This window comes from Agelaius phoeniceus (genome assembly GCF_051311805.1).
Source record: "Agelaius phoeniceus isolate bAgePho1 chromosome W unlocalized genomic scaffold, bAgePho1.hap1 SUPER_W_unloc_2, whole genome shotgun sequence".
Lineage (NCBI taxonomy): Eukaryota > Metazoa > Chordata > Aves > Passeriformes > Icteridae > Agelaius > Agelaius phoeniceus.
Window position 1 is genome coordinate 640,259 of NW_027509867.1, and position 16,743 is coordinate 657,001.

At 52.9% G+C, this 16,743-nt stretch overlaps 2 protein-coding genes across 2 annotated transcripts in view; both read right to left on the bottom strand.

Moving 5' to 3' along the window:
• The window catches only part of LOC143692623 (uncharacterized), a 120,181-nt gene that overhangs the window by 40,690 nt on the left and 62,748 nt on the right, over positions 1-16,743 (bottom strand). The window lies entirely within an intron of this gene.
• LOC143692764 (olfactory receptor 14C36-like) lies at positions 5,663-6,643 on the bottom strand. Its single transcript, XM_077173005.1, has one exon. The coding sequence runs from the start codon at positions 6,641-6,643 to the stop codon at positions 5,663-5,665; it is 981 nt and encodes a 326-aa protein (XP_077029120.1).

Consider the following 16,743-nt stretch of genomic DNA (forward strand, 5'->3'; position numbering starts at 1 on the left):
GCCCAGCCCAGGCAGGGCTTTCCCAGCCACATTCCACACTCCATTGCCCAGCTGGAGCCGCTGCTGCCTCTGAGTTGTGCTGCCCCAGCCCCAGGGACGCTCTCCTTGTCTGCCCATTCCCCCACGGTCTCTGGGCAGGGATGGCCTCACTGGGGGCTGCTGACATCCTCAGCAACTTGGAGGCTGCTGCTGAATTTCACTGCTCCAGAGGCTTGTTCAGCCTTCAGCTCTTCAGTGCAGGAATTCAGTGTCCCAGGGCTCATTAACATTCAGAACACCTGAACAAGCCAAGCCTCTGGGAATAATTTGATTTTAATTCTCAAATCCTTTGTGGTTAAGTAGATCTCAGTAGTGCATTCAAACTGAATACATGATATTTAAAAAGTCAGTGAGAAAACATTTTTAGGTCCTGTTTAGATTTGTTTTCCTGTTAATTCATTGATATGTGCAATCTCCAATGGACACTGAATCCAAGTACCTCCTCATGCAGTTTGAATGGATATGAAAATCAAGACCCTTCATGGCTGACAATCAATCAGACTCTGTCCCTACCCCCACCCCACCATTTCCCCCATCCAAGCCCTGGCACTCAGAGCAGCCTTGTGCAAATCTGAGCTCCCTCCAGCCCAGGCTGCACCTGCAGCTTTCAGCTCCTTGGCTCCAACTCCCACCTGCTTTCCTTGCAGAAGGAGCTGCCCGAGACACAGAGGGATGTTCATTTCTTGTCAGCCAACAAAGCCAAGGGAAGGCACAGCTCCATCCAATGCAAAAGTCATTCTTCTCTGTGGCCCTGCCCTGCCCCTGATCCCCAGAGCCTGTCCTGTTTCCTTCATCCCTGCATTGTCAGGCACTCTCTGGGACAAGGGAGCTCTGCTCTGGGGATGGAGGGAGGTGCAAGTGCAGCCACTGGAGTGGGAGCCACAACTCATCAGGTTTGTGTCCTTTGGGGGTCAGGAACTGGTGAGACTCAGAGGCACAGAAAGTTTCTCTTCATGGCCAACAGACCATACTTGAACAGGACACAATTTAATAACAATCTTGCTCTTCCCTGAGCTAAGTGAAATGTCCCAGCAGAATCTGATGAGTCCACCACCCACAAGTGATTTCCATCCTAAAATTACTTTCAGACAAACATCATTCTGTGACAGATATAAACACAATTCGGTTCTTGTGTCAGGATGCTCCTCCTGGAGTGTGAGCAAAACAGCTCCAACAATTCCTGATTTGCAAAGCTGTCAGTGGTGGATGGAGAAGGGAGGTCAGGCTGCTCTTGGTGCTGAGGAAATGCTGAAACCAGCCTGACTCATTTCATCTCCTCCTGTCCTGGCTGATCTCCCCTCTTTCCCCTTCCACCCATTGGCTTTTGTCTCCCACCAGGCCCCAGGGAAGAGCCTGGCTCTGTGTTCTCCATCCCCTCCTCGCTGGCACTGCCAGGCTGGGATGAGGAGCCCCTCAGCCTTCCCTGCTCTGGGCTGGACAAGCCCAGCTCCCTCAGCCTCTGCTCACAGCCCAGGGGCTCCAGCCCCACCTTGGAGGCCCTTCCCAGACCCTGCTCCAGCTGCCAGACATCTTTCCTGCCCTGGGCAAACCAACCCAGGCCACAGTGATCTGGATAATCCCCGTCCTTGATGTCCTGGTCACACAGCCCTGGCCCCTTGTCCCCATGTCAGGCTCTGGGGTGGATCCTGTGGAACATCCTTTGGTGGAGGCTGTGGCTCCAGGTGGGCCGGGGGGATCCCGGGGAACAGGGACCCCGCTGGGCATGGACAGCATTGGACTTGTTGGGAGAAACTGTGAGGGGGAGCTGGGGCCGAGTGACCAACCCAGTGACCTGACACAGCCCTGCTGGGATGGCACACAGCCCCTCTGGGATGTCACACAGCCCCTCTGGGATGTCACAGCCTGCTCTGTGATGTCACAGCCCATTCTCTAATGTTGCACAGCTGGTCTCTGATGTCACAGCCAACTCTGTGATGTCATAGTCTGCTCTGTGATGTCAGACATCTGCTCTGTGATGTCACAGAGGCAGCCTATGATGCCATAGCTGATCAATCACCTCACATACCCCACTCTGTGATGTCATAGCCCACTCTGTGACCTCATGTTACCAGATGATCAATTGCCTACACCAGGTGAGCTGACACCTGGAGCTTGTTCTCCACAACCCCAGGCCTATGGAAACCACACAAGGCCCATTGTGTCAGAAGGGGAACTGGAAGTTCAGCAGCCTCAGGGTCCTGCCAGCTCAGCCAGGCCCACTGGAACATTGGGGTCCATGACCACCAGGGACCACCAGAGAGACCCCCAGGACAGAAGAACACATGGGTAAAGGGGAGGGGAAATATGTCAATGATTTTGGGGAATTATTATCATATATATGTTTAGTCCAAGACAATCAATGAATATGTGAGCAAAATGCAGAAAATAAACAGAAACTTTCCTGTACTCAGCCTGCACAGCTTTGGGAGGAGCTCTCCCCCGTGCATCCAGCTGAATAAAGAATGCTGCTTCTTAATGCTACATTGGGGCTAAAAAGAGTTTTCTCTTTCACTGAATTTTTGGTAACACTCCCACTGCCAAGGAAAGCTCTGTCTGCTGCTGTTCACAGATAGAGAAGGGCTGGGGGCAGATGTGGGGCTCAGAGGCTGCCTGGGGCACAGTGACCATGAAATAATCAAGTTTTCAATGTTCTGTGAAAGAAGGAGGGGCAGCAACAAAACTACACTGGAATTAGGAAGGGCAGACTTTGGCCTGTTCAGGATGCAGATCTGGGGAGTACCAAATCAGGTACTGAATTTTTAAAGAGAAACAGCCCTTTAAATCAAAGGGGTCCAGGAAGGACGGACACATTTCAAGAAAGTAATTTTAAGGGGGAAGAGCAGCCTGTCCCAGTGTGGCAAAAGATGAGCTAGAGAGGAAAATGACTGTCCTGGCTCCAAATGGAGCTTTTGTGGGAAGTAAAGGGAAGGAAGAGTGAGCATCACCTTTGGACAAAAAGTCAGGAAACATAGGCAGTGTTTAAGGATGTTATTAGGTTATGCAGAAAGAAAAGGAAAGAGGTGAAACCTCAGTTAGAGTTTAACCTGTCCACTTGTGTGAAAAATAATAGAAAATGTGTCTATAAATAAATTAATTGCAAAATGTGGGATAAGAAGAACCTCTACTCTTTATTGGATAAAGTGGAGAAAATAGTAACTAAAGACAAGGAAATGTCTAAGCTACTTAACACCTTGTCCTTCTCAATTTTCAATATTAGGACAGGTTGTCTTCAGGACAAGTGTTCTCCTGAGCTGGTGGATGGGCACAGGGAGCAGAACAGCCCCCTGGAATCCAGGAGGAAGCAGTTGGTGACCTGCTGAGCCACTCAGATGCTCACAGGTGTATGGGATCAGATGGGATCCATCCCAGGGGGATGAGGGAGCTGTGGATGAGCTCCCCAGGCTGCTCTCCATCATTTACCATCAGTACTGGCTCAGCAGGGAGAGCCCAGAGCACTGGAGGTGCCAGTGTGAGCCCATCCCCAGGAAGGGCTGGAAGGAGGAGCTGGGGAACTCCAGGCCTGTCAGCCTGACCTGGGTGCCCGGCAAGGTTATGGAACAGATCACCTTGAGTGCCATCCCAGGGCACCCACAGGATGGCCCAGGGATCAGAGCCAGCCAGCGTGGATTTAGGGCAGGCAGGTCCTGCCTGACCAACCTGTCTCCTTTTATGCCCAGGTGACCCACCTGTGGATGGGGGAAAGGCTGTGGATGTTGTGTGCCTGGACTCCAGCAGAGCCTTTGACTCTGTCTCTGACAGCATTCCCTGGAAAAGCTGCAGCCCACGGCTTGGGCAGGTTCCCTCCTGGCTGGGAGATTTAAGAGCTGGCTGGAGGCTGGGCCCAGAGAGTGGTGGGGATGGTGCTGCACCCAGCTGGTGTCCAGGCACTGGGGCTGTCCCCAGGGATCTGTGCTGGGCCCAGTCCTGTTTAATATCTTCACTGATGGTCTGGGTGAGGGGATCGAGTCCAGCATTCACAAATTGCAGATGGCACCAAGCTGGGTGTGAGTGCGGATCTGCTGGAGGGCAGGACAAGAAGACCCAGCCTTAAGCTGCACCAGGGGAGGCTCAGGCTGGACAATAGGAAGGAGTTCTTCACAGAAAGGGTGAGGGGGAACTGGAATGGGCTGGCCAGGGGGGAGGTGGCAGAGTCACTGTCCCTCTCCAGTGGCACTCAGTGGCATGGTCTGGGTGACAAGGCAGTATTGGGGCATTGGTTGGACTTGATGATCCCAAAGGTCTTTTCCAGCCTATTTGATTCTGTCATTCTCTGTTGATTGGGACACTCTGGGGCCATTGTGACACTGCAGGGCCTTGTGGAACTAAGAGGACCATGGTGACACCGTGCAGCCCCACAGATCCAGGGCTCCATTGTGGTGCTGTGGGGCCAAATGGACCCAGGGAGTGCCCCGTGACACTCTGGGCCCTCATGGAACCACAGAGGCCATTGTGACACTGCAGGGCCTCGTGTAACCAAGGGGTTTCACCATTTTGACACTGCAAAACCAAGGAGACCATTGGGAGACTGCAGGGCCCAGTGGAACCAAGGGGCCGTTCTGACACTGCGGGGCCTCATGGCACCAAAGGGGACATTGTGACACTGCAGGATCCTGTGTAATCAAGGGGCCACTGTGACACGATGGGGCCTTGAGGAATCTGGAATAACGTGACACTGTGTGGTCTTGTGGAAACGAGGAGTCCATTGTGACACTCGGGGGACTTGTGGAACCACAGAGACCATGGTGACAGTGTGGGACCTCATGTGGCCATGGGGCCATTGTGACACCCTGGGACACCATGGAACCAAGGGGCCGCTGTGGAACTGCAGCACCAACGAGAACATTGTGACACTGTGAAGCCCCATGGAACCAAGGAGTCCATTGTCACATTTTGTGGCCCATGAAACCAAGGAGACCAGTGTGACAGTGCAGGGCCTGGTGTAACCAGGAGGCCATTGTGACACTGAGGGGCCCCATGGAACCAAGGACATCTTTGGAGATGACACCAAGCTGGGTATGAGTGTTGATCTGTGGGAGGGTAGGAGGGCTCTGCACAGGGCCCTGGACAGGCTGGATCCAGGGCCCAAATCCAACAAGGTGAGGTTTAACAAGTCCCAGAGCTGGGTCCTGCACTTTGGCCACAACAAGCCCTGCAGCACTACAGGCTGGGGACAGAGTGGCTGGAGAGCAGCCAGGCAGAAAGGGACCTGCAGGGACTGATGGACAGCAGGCTGGACATGAGGCAGCAGTGTGCCCAGGTGGCCAAGAAGGTCAATGGCTCCTGGCCTGGATCAGGAATGGTGTGGCCAGCAGGAGCAGAGCTGCTGGGCCAGCACTGATCTGCCCCAGCTCTGCACACAGACATTGCTGCTGCAGCTCCAGAGAAGGCAACAAAAGGGCATCTCTGCAGAAAATTCTGCTGGGAGATCCTTAAGTTCATTTAAAGGCATTGAGAGTGCAGCTCCTCATTGACACAGTCTGTGGCCACAGGGTAGGTGGAGAGAAAAAAAATGAGAAATGGCACAAACAATGACATTTATTTGTGGACAAGATTAAAAACCTAAAATGAAAAGAGAAAGAACCTCCAAAATGAAACCAACATGTACTATCAAAGATCACTTTTATTACAAGGGATTTGCAGAAATTGGCCAGCAGATTAAATCTAATTGGCCATTAGATTTCTGAAAGCATCCAGTCATCAGTGACCACACTGCAGCCTTGAGCTCCTGGTTCCTCAGGCTGTAGATGAGGGGATTCAGGGCTGGAGGCACCACCAAGTACAGAACTGACAGGGCCAGATCCAGGGATGGAGAGGAGATGGAGGGAGGCTTCAGGTAGGTAAATATGCCAGTACTGACAAAGAGAGAGACCACAGCCAGGTGAGGGAGGCAGGTGGAAAAGGCTTTGTGCCGTCCCTGCTCAGAGGGGATCCTCAGCACAGCCCTGAAGATCTGCACATAGGAGAAAACAATGAACACAAAACAGCCCAAACCTAAAGAGGCACTGACAGCAAGAAGCCCCACTTCCCTGAGGTTTGAGTGTGAGCAGGAGAGCTTGAGGATCTGTGGGATTTCACAGAAGAACTGGCCCAGGGCATTGCCATGGCACAGGGGCAGGGAAAATGTATTGGCTGTGTGCATGAGAGCATTGAGAAAGGCACTGGCCCAGGCAGCTGCTGCCATGTGGGCACAAGCTCTGCTGCCCAGGAGGGTCCCATAGTGCAGGGGTTTGCAGATGGACACGTAGCGGTCATAGCACATGATGGTCAGGAGATAAAACTCTGCTGAGATGAAGAAGAAAATCAGGAAGACCTGAGCAGCACATGCAGTGTAGGAGATGTTGCTGGTGTCCCAGAGGGAATTGTGCATGGCTTTGGGGACAGTGGTGCAGATGGAGCCCAGGTCGCTGAGGGCCAGGTTGAGCAGGAAGAAGAACATGGGCGTGTGCAGGTGGTGGCCGCAGGCTACGGCGCTGATGATGAGGCCGTTGCCCAGGAGGGCAGCCAGGGAGATGCCCAGCAAGAGGCAGAAGTGCAGGAGCTGCAGCGGCCGCGTGTCTGCCAATGCCAGCAGCAGGAAGTGCCTGATGGAGCTGCTGTTGGACATTTGTTCTGTCTTGGCAAGGGGACCTGTAGAAAAAGTAATCATGGAATAGTTGGGTTTGGAGAGGACTTGAAATATCCCAGCACAGCCTGGGGGCACTTTCCCCGCACTGCCTGCCCAGGGCTCTGCTGCCTGGAGCTGTCCCTGCCAGCAGCTGCTTCCCTGTGCCCAGGGCTGGGCCCTGCCAGTGCTGCCAGAGCCCAGCCCAGCCCTGGGGGCTCAGCTCTGCCCTGCAGAGCCCTCCCAGCTCAGGCACTGCCCAGGGGCAGCTCTGGCTCTGCAGGCTCTGATGGCAACTTCAGAGCAACCCTGAGGAGGCTGGAAAAGCAACACCGATGCTGCCTCTAAGGGGCCCTTTGCTGATTTCTCTCACTGCCCTGTTTAGTAAGATCTGAGAGAAATTTTTTCTTTTTTTTAACTGAACTGCCAGATCAATATCTATGTGGAGTTTCCCATCCAGGAAACACAGAGCAGTATATTAAAAAGGCAAGATTTTCCCTTTTATGCAGCCCCTTCTTCACTGTGCTCCCTGTATAATCTACTTGGAAATGTTCTGCAGTTCAATGCCATGCTGGGAGCAGTCCTGAACAATGCAGCATCCTCCCCACACAAGGAGAACACTTCCAAGCCTCACCAGCTGTCTCCTGCCACCCAGATCTTGTCCCCCAGTGCTGGGAGCAGCTGCCAGGGCTGGCTGAGAGCTGTCCCTGGCAGGCAGCAGAGTCCCTGCTCCAGCACAGCGCCCTGGGCTGCAGGACCCTGCTCTGCAGGACAGCCCTGGGCACCCCTGGCTGCTCTGCACAAGAGACAAGCAGAGAATGTACTCACAGGCTCTGCAGGCATTGGCATGTTCCAGCTTGAGGAGATGGCTCCAGGAACTGCAGCTGCACTGTCCTGCAGCCAGAGGTTCCTGTGCCAACGGCTGGCCGTGATTGTGCCCCAGGCACTTCTCAGCCCCTTCCCAGCCCTGACTGATTGAAGCTCTCTGTGCCTCTGGGCTGTGCCCGCGCTGGCTGCAGGCAGTGCCCCAGCCCTGCTGGGCTGGCACAAGAGCTGCTCATCCAGAGAAATGTGCTTTTGAAGCTCTTCTTGGTGAGCAGGAGCTGCCTCTGTGCCAGGAGCCCAGCCCAGCTCAGCAGCACAGACACAGCACAAGGACTTTAATCAGCCTCTGGGGCTTTGTGCTCAGGCCCTGAACATCAGTCCCTAAGAGGGAGCTGAAGAAACCTCTCAGGAACTCCAAGGCAGAATCCAACTCCAAACTTTCTTGGACTTTTAATGGGTCCCAGAGAGGGACAGGACTGAGAAAGTGTCCCCAGGCCCCAGGCAGAGCAGAGAACTGCAGGCAGTGCTGACAGGTGGGGACAAAGAGAAGCCATGTCTTGGTGCCCTGGGGCACAGCAGGGTCTGTGCCAGCAAGGGCTGGGAGGAGACACCTTGTCCTGAGGCCCTGGGGCCTCCTGGCACAGCCCCAGCCAGGCTGGGCACTGTCAGCCCCTTGTGCTGCCCTCAGCTTCCCCCCCTAGCCCACATCCCAGTGGCCTCAAGGATCTGCTGCAAGGAGTCCCTGGGGAGCCTTGCTCAGCAATGGCCCTGGGGGCTCCTTCATGCTCCCTGCAGGGACTGCAGCTTTTTCAAAGGACTTTGGCTTTGGCTTTTGCCTTGGAGTCTCTGAGAGGTCTCTGCAATCATGGCCTCCAATTATCTGCTGTAATTAGTCCCTGGAGAGGCTTTGTCAGTAACAACATTCAGTGGGGCTCATTAATGCTTCAAGGTACTCCAGTTTTTTGAAGGTACTTGGTGTTTCCCTTTTGATACAGACTCGGTGAGAGGTTTGTGCATTATGGCCCCAATTATCTGCTTTAACGAGTCCCTGGAGAGCTTTGTACTGACACTCAGTGGGGCTCATTAATGTCTTGAGATACTCAAGGTTTTTAAGGTACTTTATGGATTTAAGAATACTTTTAGGTACTTTTAAGGATTTTCCTTCCCACACTGAGTCTCTGAGAGGTTTTTGTGCCATCCTGGCCTCCAATTCTCTCCTCCAAGGAGTCCATGAGGAGCCTGTGTTGGGTATCTTCCCCCTTTCTGTTTTACAACAAAGATGGAACTGAAAGAATTTTGGAAGACTTTCTAAAAGCATCCAAACAAACATGGGACAATTAACAATGCAACAACAACCACTAAGAGAATTAATAGTCCTATTTTAGCTACACATCATCACCCTTTAGTTCCATGGATTGGAAGAGTTTATTGACCCAGTCTTTGTTTTCCACTTGAAGCTTCTTGCACCCTTCCTTCAGTACCTGAATGCTCTTGTGGATTGACTGGCTGTGGCTGGAGAGGTTCATGCAGCACATGCCCTCAGAGTCTACACAGCCATGCCCATGTACCTGTCGGGTCCGTGGAGGAAGAATAGCACTCAATATGAGTGATCAGCAAATCCCAAAGTTTATTGATAGTTCACACACATTTATATTGGTGTTAATGAAGCGTATACATATTGCAAAGCTGAGCTCATTATTCGTTAATTACTCTTCGGGCAACCACGCCACTTCTATTTTCTTATAGTTATTTTGTTATTACTTTTACCTTCTGTCGGGTCCGGCTGTCTGTCTCTGCCCCGACACGGGTAGAGTGGTTCTTTGGTGGCGCGATGCAAAGGACGAGTCTGGACTCTTCAGCTTTTCGGTCTTCAGGTTGTTTATTATTTCTTATCTACAAAATTTTTCTGTCTGCCCAACAGAGGTCTGATCTGCAAGCAGTCACAGGCACTCTCTGACCACCCACGGGGCGGTCATGTCTTTTTATACTAAAACCTACGTATACAATATTTACCTTTATTTCCCAATGCTTTTCGCCCATGTTAGCAAGTGCACCTTCACCATAAACCAGTCCCCAAGTGCCAACATCATCACAGGAGATGGAGGACAAGAAGAAGAAAGAAGAAGGACAAGACACGCCCCGATCTCTCCATCTTGTCTCCATAACCCCCCTGTACCAAAAACCTTAAAGTCTATATCTCACCCTCTAAATGTGTCTCTTTTACACCTTTTACTCTAAAGTGATTCTCTTGTCCTCAGACTCTTGTTACTTCTGTGGATGGATCAAAATCAAGCCACCAAACACTCTTGGCAACATTCCAGGGTTTTCGAGACCCCCAAGGGTTCTCCTGGCATCTCTGGACATCGGGAACGATGTGCTGAGATCCCACATCTCCCCCTTCTGTTTGCACCAAGAAGACTTCTTTGGCAACTTGACTCATGACACGTCTCACACACATAAAGATGCATGGGACGATGAGCATGAGGACTAAGAGTATTATTAAAATATAAAATCCCATTTTTAAAAACCCTCTCCATAAGGGAGAAAGATCAAAAAATCCCGCCACATCATCAATCCATGACCCAGTGATCTCGCCTAATTTCTTTATACTGTCTTTTATATTTTGAATGCTTTCATGAATTGATCTCGAATGATCTGAGAGATTCATGCAGCACATTCCCTCAAACTCTTCACATCCATGTCCATGAGCGAGCAACAGATAATCGATTGCTGCCCTATTTTGAAGAGTTTCCTCTCTCACACTGCTTACATCTTTCAACATGTCACTCAAAGCAAGAGAAACTGATTGAGCATGCTTGCTCAACCAACAACCCATGTGGTCCAGTTGAGTCAAGGCCACCCCTGACGCTGTCTGAGGTGAGAAAATTGCTGCTGCAATTCTCCTTGCCTTGTCCCAGATGTACACTTCATCATCACTGTCTGCACTGTAATGTTGCAAGGACCTTTTCTCTTTGTGTTTTTGCTCTCTCAACACTTTTAAATCTGGTGACAACATCGAAATCCTCCCAATGCTGCATGGACCTCCCTTGGCATTTGCAGGAATGCCGTGCCAAATTCTGTCCCCACAAATTAAAAACAACCCACGTGGCAATTGCACTGGGACCTGGATTGATCCTTTGGCTGTCGTCACAGTGTGATTGCACCAAGCTGATGCGTTTCTATAATATTCATGATTTGGTGTGACATCAATGCTATTGTTTGTCCTTGACACATTCGAATTTTCAAATTTCATGCATAGCTCCATTGTTGTGGACCCAAAAATTTCCAATTCCTGCGGTTCAGTAAAAGCTACAGGTAAAAGATGTGTCCACGCACACCATTCATTCACAGGATCTTTGATGACCTGCGAAATCTCCATTGGAGGATGCCCTGGAATTGGCCATTCGCCCACTGGCAACCCAACCATGCATGCCGTGAATGGTTTCCCTGGTTTCGAATGTGTCAGGCAGATACTTTCTAAATTTGCTGCCTGGGCTAACGTTTCCCAAACATTTTGTTTCGGCTGACTGACTGAGCTGGCATTGAGGGTTGAGTACTTGAGCGTTTCTTTTGAGTGGAAAGGGTTTGAACCATAGGGTTTGAGGCTAAAGGCATCGGTCTCGGAGAGGGGATGGAGCCCCGGGATGTTGAACCCCGAGCGTGGCCCCTCCTTTTTGCCCCAGACGTCACAGAGGATTGGACCCACCCCCGACCTTGCTCCACCGGCACTTCCCGCGCATGCGTGCCTTCGGGGACGCCCTCTGCCTCCCCTGTACTGACGTCACTGTCTCCGTCCCGCTCCACCTCCGAAGTCTCCTCCCTATCGTCTGTTCCTGCCCCTCTCTCCTCCTCCTCTGACGCTGTATCCACACCCCCCGCCGAAGCGCGCAGCCCCCCCCCCCCCCCCCCCCCCCCCCGCGGGTGCCCCCTTTCTCGCAGCGATTCGAGCTGATCTCCGGGTCTAGACTTCTGGGTCTGACGTCACCACCGCGCATCTCTTGCGTCTTTCTACAGCAGCTCTCTGGAGCTCTGCAGCTGCTCTGCCTTTGTTGTTCGTGTCTGACGCTCTCGCGCTGGTTTGAGAGCTCTCCCTGGCTATTCTTTGAGCCTTGCTCAACTCGCGTGTCTTTGGCACTGCTCCAGAGGCGACTGTTGCTCTCGGCGTTGCGCTCGAAAGAGCCGCACTGAAACTTGTGTCTCTCATTGCCTCTCTGCCCCCCCTGCTGGCCGCTGCCGCTTCTGCGCTGCCGCGCCTGCCGCGAGAGAGCGCATCCCCCCTCCCCGCTTGTTCTTTTTGAACTCTCTTCCCTGACTCTGCTACGTTTTCTACTTCTTCTCCCCCTGATTCTTGCGAATCGGGACAGTACACTCTGGAAGGGTGGCCTGTCTCTTCGATGTCGCTGGGAGAAAACTTTATTTCATCAGGAAGAGGAATGGTATCATCAGTGTCTGAGTCGGAGTCTGAGGCCTTTGCACTCTCTGTGGTTTCAGGGTGCTTTAGGGTTCTCTTGGGTTTTCGGGATGGTGGGACTGAGGGCAATGACATTTCCCCTTGTACCCTTTTCTCGGGCACCTTTTCCCCCGGGCTAATTGAGATCAGAGCTAATTTCTGCTTGGAACCTTGCTCTGCTCTCTCTGCTCTTTTGGGACTTGCAACAACTTGTTGCCTGGCCGACTCTCTAAATTGAGTCGAGGTCGCCTCTAACATAATTCTTGCTGAGGACAGCAATTTTAAGGCTGTCTTATCTTCATTGATGGCTAGAAAATATAGGTGTCTGTTAACTTCTTGCCAAAAGCCTACTTCAAATAACAACTTTGTTTCGGAGTACGGGTAATTACACTGCACCTACAGCAATAATTCTCTAAGCTTTTTCTTTGGGATCTTTTTAGTGTGTGTGTCTGCTATGCTTTGTAGGTCGGATAGAATTTCTATTTGTTCTTGGGAAAGTGTACTCTCCATGTTCTTAATTCTTGACCTTCTCACTGAATTCTTGTCGTCAGAGCAGTCTGGAAGCTCTTGGTCTCTGGCCTGCAGGTCACAGGAGATGGATTTGGAGGCGCTTTTCTGATTCCGATCTGGGCTGTTCTGCTACGAACTTTCTTCGGCTGAGGTGGAGTGCAATGTTTTCTGTGGCTGCTGCGTTTTCAGATTCTCCTGGCTGCTTTCTGGCTGTTTTCCCAAGGAGTTATCAGGCTCTCCTGGGAATGAGTCCAACTCGGGAGCTGCCCACTCGGTGCTTCAAGGCTGCCCCTGTGCAAGAGGTGCACAGCAGAGCTCACCGTGGCTCAGCGAAGGCTGCCGGATGCTGCTGGGTCGCCGGTCGCTGCCGAGCAGCCCCCCGGGTCGCCGCCGGGTGCCCACGGGGTGCCGGTGCCCACGGGGTGCCCACCCAGGGACGCCAAATGTCGGGTCCGGCTGTCTGTCTCTGCCCCGACATGGGTAGAGTGGTTCTTTGGTGGGCGCGATGCAAAGGACGAGTCTGGACTCTTCAGCTTTCGGTCTTCAGGTTGTTTATTATTTCTTATCTACAAAATTTTTCTGTCTGCCCAACAGAGGTCTGATCTGCAGGCAGTCACAGGCACTCTCTGACCACCCACGGGGCGGTCATGTCTTTTTATACTAAAACCTACGTATACAATATTTACCTTTATTTCCCAATGCTTTTCGCCCATGTTAGCAAGTGCACCTTCACCAGAAACCAATCCCCAAGTGCCAACATCATCACAGGAGATGGAGGACAAGAAGAAGAAAGAAGAAGGACAAGACACGCCCTGATCTCTCCATCTTGTCTCCATAACCCCCCTGTACCAAAAACCTTAAAGTCTATATTTCACCCTCTAAATGTGTCTCTTTTACACCTTGTACTCTAAAGCGATTCTCTTGTCCTCAGACTCTTGTTACTTCTGTGGATGGATCAAAATCAAGCCACCAAACACTCTTGGCAACATTCCAGGGTTTTCGAGACCCCCAAGGGTTCTCCTGGCATCTCTGGACATCGGGAACGATGTGCTGAGATCCCACAAGGACCTAAAGTGAACTGAGCACTCTGATTGGCCTTACGCTCCTCCGCGGGGGGCCGCCCCGTCCCCCTGCTTGCCCGCGCATGCGTTGTTAAGCAGGCTGACTGCATTTCCGCCCCCCGTGTTTTCCTTTCCGCCCTGAACACGCGGTTCGGCGCCATTTTCAAACGCATACGGAGGGGTTGCGCTTTTATCCACCCCTTTGGGGTCCGGCAATTTCGCCGCCTCCTGCGCTTCCTCCGTTAACCCCCACCAAAACGCCCGCGCGCGTTCCCCCCCTCTGATGGTGAAGCGGTCTGCTCGGGGGAATCCAGCGCTTGCGGTTCCGCGGTGCTGATCTGATCGAAGCCCTCCGTGGTTTGCATTGCCGCGCCCACCCCCAACTGCGGCGTGGCTAATAGCCAAGCCTGCGCGGCTTTCCAGGTCTCCTGCTCTTCTCTAGCTTTCTGCAGAGCCTGCACGACTCTGCCCCATGACTTTAGAGCTTCCCCTGAGCCTGCGGACATAGTTTCCTCAGCTAAAACCTTTGTACAAGTATCCCATATCTCCGAATGGAGAATGTCCACCGGGCTGTCTATCGCCCCCAGCTTAATAAGTCTCGGTATAGCAAGACATAAATCTTTTAGCTTACAATCAATCCCCCATTGAGCATGCATCTGAGTTACGACCTTCGCTATGGCTTCCATGGTCCACGCTGGTCCGGGGGCGTCCCCCCCGCTGCACTAGGCCTGCTGTGCAGCCGCCGGTCCCCTGTCCAGGCGAAATCCCGAACTCCGGGCGCTGCGATTTTCCCGGGGTTTCGGCATCAGATGTTGCCGTTATGGCGTAGCGACCTGGTTCGGGAGGTCCGGCACGGTGACCCAAGGCCCAGGGTCACTCGGTCCAATGCTACATACACCAATGTGGTGGACAGCAAATGGCGTTTATTGAAGGGTCTCAGGGGTATTTATGGTTTGGGCAGTCTGTGTCACTTCCCTCTGCTCACATCCGGCCGGGTGCGGCCGGGTACAGAGCAAAGGTCAGACTGCAGGGTGAGGGGGAGCTTCTTATCTACCCGTACAGCCCGAGATCTTCCGCAGGCAGATCCCTAGCTCTCCACAGACCCCTCACTTGTCTTACAACCACTGTGACAGACAGACTGAGATGTAAGAAGCCTCTCCATCAAAGACCAGGACATGAAATCCCTATGGGAAAAGGTCCCCCCCACTCTTTCCAAGGACTGGGACTGAGACCCCCAACCTGGGGGAGGTGTGTGGGGGAGGCAAGCTGACCAAAGCAAGATGGATGTTGCAGGTGTGAGCAGTGGACCAAGAAGACAATGGCTCTCGCCCACTGCTGAGAACATGGACTGTGTGTACCCTTCTCTAAATACCATTTTCCCCCCAAAATACAATAGACTACCTTTGATTTGGTTTCAAGTTTTACCCCTTCCCCCATAAAGAAAAAGAGTATAATTAGAGTTTGGATGAACTGCAACCCGGAGACCTCCCCAGACGTGACCTGGTGAACTCCATTGGCTGGACATTGAAGGACTTTGCAGTTCTACGTCTGGTAGCTCTACACCTTCCTTTCAGGGGGGCTTCAGGTACAGAGAAGCACCAGTGCTGAAGAACAGAAAGAGCATGGCCAGGTGAAGGAGGCAGGTGGAAAAGGCTTTGAAGAAGAACTAGCCCAGGGCATTGCCATGGCAAAGGGGCAGGGAAAATGTATTGGCCGTGTGCATGAGAGCATTGAGAAAGGCACAGGCCCAGGCAGCTGCTGCCATGTGGGCACAAGCTCTGCTGCCCAGGAGGGTCCCGTAGTGCAGGGGTTTGCAGATGGACACGTAGCGGTCGTAGCACATGATCGTCAGCAAATAAAACTCTGCTGAGATGAAGAACAGAAAGAAAAAGAGCTGAGCTGCACATCCTGTGTAGGAGATGTTCCTGGTGTCCCAGAGGGAATTGTGCGTGGCTTTGGGGACAGTGGTGCAGATGGAGCCCAGGTCAGTGAGGGCCAGGTTGAGCAGGAAGAAGAACATGGGCATGTGCAGGTGGTGGCCGCAGGCTACGGCGCTGATGATGAGGCCGTTGCCCAGGAGGGCAGCCAGGGAGATGCCCAGCAAGAGGCAGAAGTGCAGGAGCTGCAGCTGCCGCGTGTCTGCCAATGCCAGCAGGAGGAATGGCCTGATGGAGCTGCTGTTGGACATTTGCTGTGATGCCTTAGCATGGGGATCTGTAAGAAAAGTAATCATGGAATAGTTGGGTTTGGAGAGGACTTGAAATATCCCAGCAGAGCCTGGGGGCACTTTCCCCCCACTACCTGCCCAGGGCTCTGCTGCCTGGAGCTGTCCCTGCCAGCAGCTGCTTCCCTGTGCCCAGGGCTGGGCCCTGCCAGTGCTGCCAGAGCCCAGCCCAGCCCTGGGGGCTCAGCTCTGCCCTGCAGAGCCCTCCCAGCTCAGGCACTGCCCAGGGGCAGCTCTGGCTCTGCAGGCTCTGATGGCAACGTCAGAGCAACCCTGAGGAGGCTGGAAAAGTGACACTGATGCTGCCTGTGAGGGGCTCTGTGCTGATTTCTGTGACTGCCAGGTTTATTACATCTGATAGATTTTTTGTTTTCTCAATCTGAAGTAAGAGATGAATATCTATGTGCAATTTCCCATCCAGGCAACCTAGAGCAGTAGATTAAAAAAGCAGGATTTTCCCTTCTATGCAGTCCCTGCCTTGCTGTGCTTCCTGTATAATCTACTTGAAAAGGTTCTGCAGTTCAATGTCATGCTGGGAGCAGTCCTGAACAATGCAGCATCCTCCCCACACAAGGAGAACACTTCCAAGCCTCACCAGCTGTCTCCTGCCACCCAGATCTTGTCCCCCAATGCTGGGAGCAGCTGCCAGGGCTGGCTGAGAGCTGTCCCTGGCAGGCAGCAGAGTCCCTGCCCCAGCACAGCGCCCTGGGCTGCAGGACCCTGCTCTGCAGGACAGCCCTGGGCACCCCTGGCTGCTCTGCACAAGAGACAAGCAGAGAATGTACTCACAGGCTCTGCAGGCATTGGCATGTTCCAGCTTGAGGAGATGGCTCCAGGAGCTGCAGCTGCATTGTCCTGCAGCCAGAGGTTCCTGTGCCAAGGGCTGGCAGTGATTTTGCCCCAGGCAGACTGGGCACTGGCAGCCCCTTGTGCTGCCCTCAGCATCCCCCCCTAGCCCACATCCCAGTGGCCTCAAGGATCTGCTGCAAGGAGTCCCTGGGGAGCCTTGCTCAGCAATGGCCCTGGGGGCTCC